The 11,875-nt window shown below is 39.8% G+C and overlaps 1 protein-coding gene across 10 annotated transcripts in view; it reads left to right on the top strand.

The window, feature by feature from the left end:
• The first annotated feature begins 588 nt into the window (after positions 1 to 588).
• The window catches only part of ppp1r9a (protein phosphatase 1 regulatory subunit 9A), a 164,125-nt gene continuing 152,838 nt past the window's right edge, over positions 589 to 11,875 (top strand). For all 10 annotated transcript variants that reach the window (XR_010007119.1, XM_062983851.1, XM_062983850.1 and 7 more), the window contains exon 1: positions 589 to 2,231. Coding sequence is in view for 9 of the 10 variants with exons in the window: in XM_062983851.1 (XP_062839921.1) it covers positions 786 to 2,231 (1,446 nt within the window). In the remaining variant the exon portion in view is untranslated. The remainder of the gene's footprint in view (positions 2,232 to 11,875) is intronic.

The following is an 11,875-nucleotide window of genomic DNA, read 5'->3' as shown; positions in this document are numbered from 1 at the left end:
GTTCCATGTAGAAATTTCCTATGACCAGGCTGAGAGGGTCCACCATTGCTACTCCATCTTTCTGTTATATTATGTACAGATCAAAACCATCAAAATGTATCACATCACTTCAGTACATGATTCCAAAAATTGCATTTTATAGCAAAATAATGGATATCCTTAGCACACTATTTTGATTCCTGTAAAGTATGGTTGTGTTAGTATTAGTATTATTAGGTATGAGTGCAGACATTAAAAGGGGTTCCTAGGGATGAGTGGATATTGATTTAGTCCTTTCTTAAATAAATTCTTGGGTAGACTATAGGTTATTGTTTTCTCAGTTCATCATTAAACCTTGAAATGGTCCCAATATTTATTTCATGTCCATTTTGTCCTCTCCCTGAAGCACTGAGCAAAGGGCAGATGCCCTTCCTGAGTGGTTTCCTTCCTGTGTAATTGCCAGGTTCAAACGTGCTTTATCTGAGAGGTAAAACTGATATCAAATGCCTTCCTGAGACAGTCTTCTTCTATTTTTGGCAAATGTTACTATAGAACTGCTTTAAAGATTGAATATGGATGAATTGCTACAACCTGCTTTCTATTGCAGGTTGCACCAACATTTTCTTTTGGAAGTCATCGGGTTTCCCATGTGAGTTTTGCTGGTCCGTATCTAGAGGATGCTCCTCTGCCCCCGAATATGGCCTTGGTGAAATCTAGTGCCTTTTAAGCACATCCTGCCAATCTCGGTGGAATTGGTTGGATACCGCAGCCGCTATGTATGTTGGTTTAACATTCCAAAAGTAAACATGATGAAGACGGAGTGTTCAGGGGAAAGGTCGACCCTCCGCAGTGCTTCTCCTCACAGGAATGCATATAGGACTGAGTTCCAAGCGTTGAAAAGCACCTTTGACAAACCCAAATCCGATGGGGAACAAAAGACAAAAGATGGAGGAGAGGCTTCTCAGCAAACCAGGGGGAGGAAATATGGATCTAATGTCAACAGGATTAAAAATTTATTCATGCAAATGGGCATGGAGCCCAATGAGAGCGGTAGTGGCATGGCAAAGACCAGAAGTAAAGGGGGGCAGCTGTCACCTCAAAGAAGAATTAAGCCTAAAGAATTTGTGGAGAAAGGAGATGGATCTGTTGTGAAGTTGGAGTCTACAGTTTCAGAAAGGATTAGTAGGTTTGATGCTATGCACGATGGTCCTTCATATTCCAAGTTTACCGAAACACGGAAATTGTTTGAAAGAAATACTCATGAACCAGGGCATTCTAGTCACTTCTCCCCAAAGAAAGAGAGATCGGTTTCCAATAATGAACTTCAGGACGAATGGTGCAGTTCCAAGTCTAACAGGGGAAGTTCAGATTCCCTGGACAGCCTTAGTTCAAGGACAGAGGCAGTTTCCCCCACAGTGAGTCAACTTAGCGCAGTGTTTGAAAATACAGATGCACAGCAAAGTATTGTTTCAGAAAAAGCAGAGAACAATGAAGAGTACTCCGTAACTGGTCACTATCCGCTAAATTTGTCTTCAGTGGACACAGATCTATCGTCCACTGTCACAAAGCACGATGATTTTAGCCCCATTAAAGATGCCAATACTTGGCCTGTAGCCAAAGAAAGCACCACTTCTGTATCTGTTGAGAAGTCTAAACAAGTCAGTAGTAGATCTCCATCCGCTAATGAAATTTCTAAAAGCACTTTGCCTGATGTAAAAACAACTGGAATACAAAACAAGGGTACCTGCTGTGATTTTGTTGACACCTGTGAAACCACTAAGCCAGAATCAGTAGATGGGCCCAAAAGACAGAATGCTAGTGAAATCTTTACCAGGAATAAGGCAGAAATAGAGCCTGAAGTTCAATCTTTGGAGCAGAAAAAGATCTCAGATGGAGCTGAAGGAACAGAAATATCAGGAAATTTAATAGCTGGTGATAACGTTGCAATTACTGAAGCCACACATTCTGTTGGCACCCACTGTGAAGATACAAATGGAAAGGAAGCTCAGGAAGACTTGAATAACTTTCAGAGTACTCATGTGTACATGCACTCTGATTACAATGTCTACAGGGTACGATCAAGATATAATTCCGACTGGGGAGAGACAGGAACAGAACAAGATGACCAGGAAGACAGTGATGATAATTATTCTTATGAACCTGACACAGAATGTTCTGAAATTACTGGATTGCCAGAAGAAGATGATATCCCAACAAACAGGAAGATTCAGTTTAGTAGTGCGCCAATTAAGGTAAGTGTTTGTGATCTTCTTTCTGTCTGTGTTTGTTTATTCCATTTCTTTTCTGCTGTTCAATGGGTTTGGGTTTATGTTTTAAAATGTAACCGTGGCATTGTCCTTTGTGAACGTGGGCATTTGTAGGTGGTACTGAATGTTTTGTTGGACTTTGGAATATGTCTTTGATTCCAACTGGAAGACAAGGATTCATGTTGGTTGAAACATTATATATTTTGATGGTCTTCCTCTGTTTATTCTATGGTTGATTTAACACAGTGTCTTAAATGTACATCTATTTTATGTAATACATTTTTTGCACCTGGTTCTTTACAGTAGGAGTTTGGGAGGCCAGACCAGGTCTGAGACTATCAGGGCTGCCTCTGTCTGGCAGAGCGATGTTGGTTGGAAGACAGAGATGTGGCATTGCATATGGGTATCTTGAGTCTCCTTCCTTGGCTTTACTACCCAAGGGGTGGTGGAAAATATTGTTCTAGCAATTTTGAAGTAAGGTTCACCTGGCAGTCTGGTTGGCTTCTTGACTTCTGCCTTGGAAACTGTCCCCATAAGTTATAAATCCATATCAATATCTCTATTTATCCAGTGGTGCAGCTGGTTAAACCACTGAGCTGCTGAACTTGCTGACCGAAAGATCGACAGTTTGAATCAGGGAGCAGGGTGAGTTCCTGCTGTTAACCCCAGCTTCTGCCAACCTATCACTTCAGAAACATGCAAATATGAGTAGATCAATAGGTACCACTCCAGTGGGAAGGTAATGGCGCTCCATGTAGTCATGCCGGCCACATGACCTTGGATTTGTCTACGGACAACACCGACTCTTCAGCTTAGAAATGGAGAGGAGCATCACCCCCAGAGTTAGGTATGGCTAGACTTAATGTCAGGGGAAAACCTTTACCTTTACCTATCTCTATCTATGTATCTATCTTTGTATTTATTTATTTATTTCTCACATTTATATCCCGCCCTTCTCACCTGAAGGGACTCAGGGCGGCTTACAACAGTGGCAACAATTAGATGCCCATACAAACCAATATAAAACAGCACATAAAACAGTTAAAACTATTAAAATACATTATGAATTAAAAATATACATTTCAATCATAAAATCAGTTCCGTTCTTCCTCATGCTTTGTCTATAGTTCAGTCCATGCCATTTTCACCATTTATTGATTAAAAGCCTGGGCACACAGCCATGTTTTTAAGGCTTTTCTGAAGCCCAACAGGGTTGGAATTTGACGCATCTCTCTTGGGAGGGTGTTCCACAGCCCGGGAGCCACCACCGAGAAGGCCCTGTCCCTTGTTCCCACCAGCCGCACCTCCGAGGCAGGTGGGACCGAGAGCAGGGCCTCTCCAGATGATCTCAGGGATCTTGCTGGCTCATAGGAGGAGATACGTTCGGACAAGTAGATTGGGCCGGAACCGTTTACGGCTTTATAGGTCAAAACCAGCACTGTATCTATCTATCTATCTGTAACTTTTTTCAGGTTGGGATATGTCCCTTTTATAATTTAGTTGTGACTTTATGGGAAAGTGGCAGCAATTTGCCATGCTTATAATAAATATTCTAAAGAAATAAATTGCTACATCTCCTACTTCCATACACTGTCCTTTCCTTACTGCGTGTGGATGGGTTGTTTTTAAGCTGAAAATTCTCATTATATCTCCGTGATGCGAATTGTAGGCTCATGATATGGAGAGAGGCGCAGTTGGTTGTCCCTGCTTTAAAACAAGTGACCCCTGTCAGTGTCATTAACTAGTGAATTATGCTTCTGGAAGCACTTTCCTTGTTTTAAAGAGGGAAATACTCTGCTGATCCCATAGTTGCAAATTCATGGCTCCCTCTGGCATGTGTGTGGCCATAAGAATTAACTGAGAGGAGTATGGTGGAAGCTGTATGTCATGTAGCCCACTCCATTTTATAGTGTCTCTGTAAAATGTGGCAACTTCTGTATATGGGGCTCCTAATTGTAGGAGTGATGGTAAAACAGGTGGTATGGATAAGATGAATTGTTGAAGCTGGACATGACAGTAGGGAAGCATCTGCCTAATGAGACTCAGTGACTTAAAGGGACTAAGACTTATTTTTCAGACTTAGCCCTGAATCTCTTTTCTGTGCTGTTTCTTACACAATCCTCATGCGACTTCCTCTCTGGCCTGGGCTAAGTGGGGCTTGCAACACCATTCTTCCTAAATCTAGCAGATGAAATCATATGTTACGAAACTTTGAGCTTTGATAGTTTATAAGTCTGTAATGCTAATAAGTGATACAAAACGGCGATTGGTCTTATTTATTGGTTATCTATTTATTGTTTACCTTCTGGTCCTCATATTAGTACCCCACTTAACTTGCAGTACGATGCTGTAAAATAAAACTTTTTCTCCCACTACATCTTATCAAGCTGTTTTGCTAGTTTTTGGGAGCATTCAAGACAATTGTATCCCAGAAATTGAGACTCCAATCTCTGATTCATGTTCATTGGGTGGCTCCAGAATTAATCTGAATGGTAAATAAGGGCTTTTGTCTTACCAGTGAAGAACATGTACTGTCTGTTTCAGGTAGTCAGATTTCTATGCAGTCAATAAACAGTAGCTAACTGTGGTCCCATAAATGTAGGAAGCAAAACCTGTATTCTTGCTGAGATGTCCCAAATGAACCCTCTTTCACAGCATTAGCCATATAAATATAAATGTGCTACAGCAGTGATGTTCTTGGTTATTTCTGTTTTCTGTATTCTGTCATTCTAAAAACGTCAAAGTGAGCAAGCACAGTGCCTTTTTGAGGCAGGAAGACTTCTCTTCATGTTTCCTTTCTGAATATGCATCAGATGAAGCATCCCAATAATAGGGTGCTTGCAAGACTGTGGTGAATCCTATTGAGATTTTATCTCTCCTGTGAACTTGTCAGATAATGTTAAGGAAGACATTATCTCTGGTTGCTGCAGGTATGCATCTCTAGTGTTTCTGTATCTCTCACACCATGAGTATGGCTTCTCAAGCCTTTTGAACCCATTAGTCAGTAATCTAGGTGCTGATACAATAATCTGTGTAAGGCAATATCATTTCTAAATTTAGATTCATTGATTAAATCTAGTGTTGTATTGTTATTTTTATTGCAGAATATTTTTTAAAAATATATGAAGATCTTTACAAAGGGGAGATGTGTTAGTGTCTACATGGTTCCCAGTCAATTGGTGCTGTGTGAGGCATAACCAGAGTTCTGTTCAGGAGAGCAAATTATAATGTGTGAGCTTCCACAATTGGCCTCATTACTAAAAGTGTGTCTGTCTAGACACATCTTACCATGCTGAGACATAGATCTATGTTATGTGAAAACAGACTTTTGGCTAGTTGTTGACAACTCCCTTGTGGGATTCTTCAAGGAATCTTTAGCTTGAGATCCTTTTAAATGAAAATACCATCCCAGCCTTACAGGTCCCTTCTACACTGCTGTATAAAATCTAGATTATCTGCTTTGTACTGGATTATATGACAATGTAGACTCAGATAATTCAGTTCAAAGCAGATAATGTGGATTATCTGCTTTAATAATCTGGATTTTATGGCAGTTTAGAAGGGGCCTCAGGCTCACTGAAGTCCCTGAAAAACCACTCAGACCAATCTCAGGCGCCTTCTACACTACCATATAACCCATATTATCAAAGCAGATAATCCATAGTATTTTCTTTGAACTGTATGAGGCCCTTCTACATTGCCATAATAAAATCCAGATTATCTGCTTTGAACTGGATTATATGGCACTATAGACTCTTTTTTAATGTGACAAATTGTTAATTTCACATATGTTGGGGTTTCTGGCTGTATTTTATGTTATGTAATTTGTCTTTGTGATGTTGTACGCCACTTTGAGTCCCGCTCTGGGAGAAAAGCAGGATAGGAATAAATAAATGAATAAATAATAATAATAATAATAATAATAATAATAATTAACAAGGGCTCTCACCAATTTCTCATTGCCACGTGCTTTTTAGATGTTTAGTAAGAGTCATGACTCTCCTGACCTTGGAGAAGAGCAAAGATCTTCTTGACCTTGAACAGAGATTCCGGAAACTGGGGGCCCTGTCTTATTTTTACCTGAGGCGTCCAAATGACGCCTCAAGTAAAAGCAAATTAATTCGGGACAAAACAGGGAAACCCTGCTTTGTCCTGAATTAATTTGATATCCCATTAGACCCAGGCCTTCCTTAATAGGGTATGGGGCCTGTTTCTGTAGTCCCGGGATCAGTCCCCTCAGCTTCCAAAAGCACAGAGAACCGAGGAGGGCACCCCTCCTCCTCAATCCCCTCCCCCCAAAGCCCTTAAAATAAGTAAAAACTTGCCTGGCTGCCATGCTGTCTCTCCGGCATGCCTCCTGGTGTGTAGCTCAGCATAGCTAGGATAAATCCTGCACCCCACCATCAACTGTTTTGGAACGGTGGAGGAGAAGGATGCCTTACTCATATATTTGTGATGCATGCTTCACATATACAGTATGCTGTCACAGTGAAGACCCTTTACCTCCTCCCCATTTAATTCCAAGGCCAAATAAAAAATTTGTGGAGTGTGAGGAATGTAGCTTTATAACCTTCTTCAGCTTAATACTCCTTAAGTTTTGCTTTAAAATATGCATACACTGTGAATGTAATTTCAGGTTTATCAGACTCCTGATTGAAAGCATGTCCAGTTGGTCATAGAATTGTCAATAGAGCTTCAGGATGAAATTTTCTGTTTGACCATAAAGCATAAATAAATATAATACGTTTTGTAAAGAATGCCTTCTGATCCAGTTTTCCTTGATTGCTTCACAATATGTCCTTTCATATTACTCTCGTAAAATGCTGGGGCATTAAATAAATGGGCTACAGAAAAGTATTGTACTGTTCTCTTACTGGATCATTAATCTTACCGCTGCAAATCAATAACAGCAAGATTCTATTTTCTGTATCTGATAATGGAACACAGTCATTACTATGCTTTGTCTTCTTACTCTGATTTCTGTTTAAAAACCCAAGATTTACAGTGTGCAAGAAATACATCTGAAAAATCTATTTTACATAATCATTTTCATTTTCATTTGAAAATTATTTCTTTTTTACATTATCTTTTTGTTTTTTTTCAAAAGCAATGTAATTACATAGTGGTTTTTAACCTTTACAATAGTTTGATTCCATAACACCTCTGTGTGTGTGCGTGTATGTTTATTTGTACATGTGTGTGTACAATAAATATAGGTAGGAGGATTAAGGCTGACAGTTGCATTGCCTGATGTAGGCAACTAATTGATGGCAAATGCAATGTCAGATAGCTTCGTAAAAGTGCACTGCAGTTTGGAAATGTTGCTTTTTGAACCAAAGATCCCAAATTCTCCCCAGCCAGTATGACTATTGGAAGTTGTAGTCAAAAAGCAACATTCCCAAGATTTGGTCAATTAACCCTGGAATCACTGCAGTCAAGCCAAATCTGAACTCACATTGTAAGTGGCAACTCTAAGCTCAATCATGAATGATTGTTTTGAATGCCAGATAGAGCAGAGAACTTTATTCATTCGGTGCATATGTCCAAGTGAAACCAGGCTGAGAGACAGCATATGTGTTGAATACGTCTGAATAAATTAAAGTAGGAGCTGTTAGTGAAATAGACTGGGTAATAAATATGTGAGTCAGGCTGAAAGACATTAGTTGACTTTGTAAAACTGGTTGGATCAACACAGTTTAGAACTGCATTATATGGCTGGTGTAGGCCCATATAATGAGTTCAGTGAGGCTAAAGTGCATTATATGGATCTATATTGACCATATAATGTAGTTCCAAATGTCATTATATTGCAGTGTAGATCCAGCCACTGCAAAGGTCACAAAGGAAGATGAGTACAGAGGCTTCTAGATAAGGTCAACCAGTAAGCTGGGGTTAAAGTGTGGGATAACTTGTAGAATCACTGATGAGATGCGATGAATGACTTTGGTCAAGTGGTGGTTTCATTGGTTGTTGGGATAAAATGGTGTGTGCTTTATTTTTGTGGGGAGATGGAGGTCCAGCTTCGAGCTCTTTATTATATGTGAACATCAATAAACATCTCAAAAACAGGGAAAGTGAAGTTTAAATTTTCAGAAGTTCATGCTGCATTTCTTAACCTTTATTTAGCAGCCAATTCAGTAAGCTCTTGGTATCTCCTGGTGGTTGTTTCCAGGACACCCTTTGCCCCTGTGGATACCACAGTTTGTGGATGCTCAAGTCCTATTCTTTACCATGGTGTAATAAAAGTGTCCCATATAAAAATGACAAAAACAAGATTTGGTTTTTGTATTTTTGGGACAGGAAGGTATTGTCAAACCATGGGGGGTTGAATAAGTGGATACAGAGGATCAAATGTACCAAATAACATACAGAGCAGAATGGCAAAGAGTGTTGAGGACGCTTGGAGGTTTAAAGGATGATGGATTGGTTGCTAGGGCTTGGTCCTGTTTTTTCCTGATGTCTGTAGTGTTGGTGCATCATTGTTCCATTTCAGGAAAACCAGCATTCATACACGCAGAGGATTTTATCTTGTAATCTCTTACAGCTGCAGTAATCACTCATCCTCTTAGTAATAGAGGCTCAATTGACAAACCATAAAGAGTCAAATGATGAGCTGATAGCAGGGTAACGGGAGAGGATCTACACAAGCAGGCAAACAAACAATCCCAAACAATTGATGTTTTATGCAACAGTGCCAATTTGCATAGCATTGAAGAAATTTTCTGATCTAATGATAATAAATAGATTTATTGTTTTCATGTTAAGTTGTCAGTAAACAGCACATCTGGAAGTGTGAGTCAACGTGTTGTTTTTCGAGTGAAATTCTATAAAAGCAACGTATAAATGACAGAAATGGCCTGTGCTTGTTAAATATGCTGCTAAAAAAAGACTTCAGTACCTAACATTTGAATTCTGCTAAATGGCATAGTCAGCCCTCCACCTTCTCTGTTGTTAGCGGCACAGTATCCCTGAAAGTGAAAAACAGCAAATAAAGAAATTGCTATTACTTTACCATGGAGCCTTCAGTGGCGCAGCGGATTAAACCGCTGAGCTGCTGAACTTGCGGACTGAAAGTTCAGTGGTTTGAATCTGGGGAGCGGGGTGAGCTCCTGCTATTAGCCCCAGTGTCTGCTAACCTAGTAGTTCGAAAACAGTTGTGCCGGCCACATGACCTTGGAGGTGTCTATGGACAATGCCAGCTCTTCAGCTTAGAATTGGAGATGAGCATCACCCCCAGAGTCAGACATGACTAGACGTAATGTCAGGTGAAAACCTTTACCTTTATTATGACTTTACCTGAGAGAATATCTGTCTAGAAATCTCTAGGTCCTCCAGCATGACTGGAGGGAGTTGACTACAGTATTGTTACACTGGAGGACCTAGAGAATTCTAGAGAGAACATTTTCAATCAAATATATGAATCATCAAATGAAAGTAATTTGGTTTGATTTTCTCCAGTCGCACCTGCAAGCACCTGCAAATTACTGAAAGCATGTCTTCCATCTCTAAGCTAATATAAGAAACGAATCTCTTGACAGCTATTTGCTGGATCCGGGATGGTGGGAAGCTATCCTCCTATTGCGTTGAAGTGGGAGTTGAAATGAGTCATGCTATTGTCCTTTTAAACTTTTGTTCCAGCATTTAAACTCTTGCAGCTAATGTGGCAGTCACCAGTGGAAAATTCTGTGCTGCTAAGCTGCTTTCACTTGGAGGAGAGTTGCCTTAACTATTTTAGTCTCACAGCTTCCTCCACTTCGCAATGCTGTGAAGATGAAAAGAAGCAAAGACTTGTCGCGGAGGAAAAAATAGCTTACAACACCTATGCAGTCTAATTGCCATCATTTTTGAAAAAGAATAAAAGGAGGATACCGGAGACGAAGGGAAAGAACTAGATGGAAGAGGGAAGAAATAAAGAATAACAATGCAGTCCCTCTCCACCTCATTACCTCCAGCCTTTTGTCTTGGCCTCTGCCCTTGCCAGTACATGTTTCTCATGACTCTGGTTACCATGTACTTTGGTTTAAATAAATAAACCAACTTGAATTTAGGTAACTCAGACAATCATCAACAAAAACATAATTCTAGACTGTTAGAAAGGTTTTTATTTTGATGTAGCTCAGTTGTATTTCCCAAGCATTTGAGGAACTCTACCAGGAAGCCAAATATATATACAGTATATCCAAATCTTTGACTTCGGGTATGCATCCCAAAAGCGGATCCCTTTTTCATCTCCTGTTTGGTTGCAACCAGCTAGCATGAGATGTACATTTATAGCAGCTAAGGTGTTCAGATTGATATAATATCTGTGCCTTCAAGCCACCTGTCTATTTATGAGCTCTAGAAATGTAATAGGTTTTTAGGCAAAGAATATTCCGAGGTGGTTTGCTATTGCCTTTTTCTGAAATAGTGCCTACAGTGTATGCCTTTCCTGGCAGCCTCTCTTCTAAGTACTGACTAGGCTTGACTCTGCTTAGCTTCCAAGATCAAATAGGATCTGGTGCCTTCAGGGGATTTAGGCCTCACATGGTGGGTCAAATTGCTAAGTAATTTTTGGATTTGCTGGCTATAGCAGCAAAATCAGAAATTGAGGTTATTACCCTATTGATAAAACAGTCCATCTCTACTAAAGAAAAATAATGCTGCGATACTTAATTTTCGAGTCATTGGAATGCACCAAAAAATACGCCTCTCAGACTGTGGGAAGGATGAGTTCCCTGCCTGCATAGCAATGTGTTGTCTTGCAGATTTCCTGAAGCAAAATTTCCATCATCTGTAGCAGCAAAGCCAGGTATGAGGAACATCTGGAAGGCCACAGTTTGCTCACTCTTCAGGTGCGAGAGAATTAATGATGGTGGTGTTAGGATTGTGGTCAAATACTTTCCCTTCAGACAATGCTAAGCTTGAGAAGATTTTAGCTAAACTAATCAGCACATAATATGTATAGGATTGCAGTTGCCATTGGTGTGTTGCTTTTTAAAAGATGGAAAAAATAGATGGGATTATTCGATTAGACTCATTGCAAAAATTGCACATGATAGAAAAAAAATAAACACAGATCTGAATTCCGTGCAAAGAACTCTGTAAGAGTATCTGATGAAAAATACTTGTTGGCTTGTGTTACACGAATATGATGCGAAATGTGCAGACTTTACAGTAGTCCGCTGTAAAGTACCAGTCATCATATTTTTAAAAGTTGAAAAAAATAAAGACATATTTAAAATCAGCATAAATATTGTTTTAAGTTGTGCTACTCTCATTTCTGATAATTACAAAAAGTTTGATTTTGTTGGCTTGTGCAATTTTAACCAATATAACTTACCAGTATTTCAATGGGAAGTGTTAGCCTGCTTTTGGTTGATGAAATAGTCAGGTTAATTAGGATTGTTGTTGTTGTGTGCCTTCAAGTCATTTAAGGATGATCCTAAGTCTAATGTTTAGGGTGGGGGCCAGTTAAATGACCTTGGAGGGATGTATCTGGCTCGTGGGCCTTAGTTTGGGGACCCCTGGCCTAGATGCTTGAAAATGCTAATATTGAAATCATAGAGTTGGAAGAGATCACAAGGACCATTTTAGTTCAATCCTCTGTCATGCAGGAATATGCAATCAAGGCCCTCCTAACAGAGGGCCAT

The sequence above is a fragment of the Anolis carolinensis genome, chromosome 6 (genome assembly GCF_035594765.1).
Source record: "Anolis carolinensis isolate JA03-04 chromosome 6, rAnoCar3.1.pri, whole genome shotgun sequence".
Taxonomy (NCBI): Eukaryota; Metazoa; Chordata; class Lepidosauria; order Squamata; family Dactyloidae; genus Anolis; species Anolis carolinensis.
Note: the sequence above shows the minus strand (reverse complement) of the source record. Positions and strands in the feature narration are given on the sequence as shown.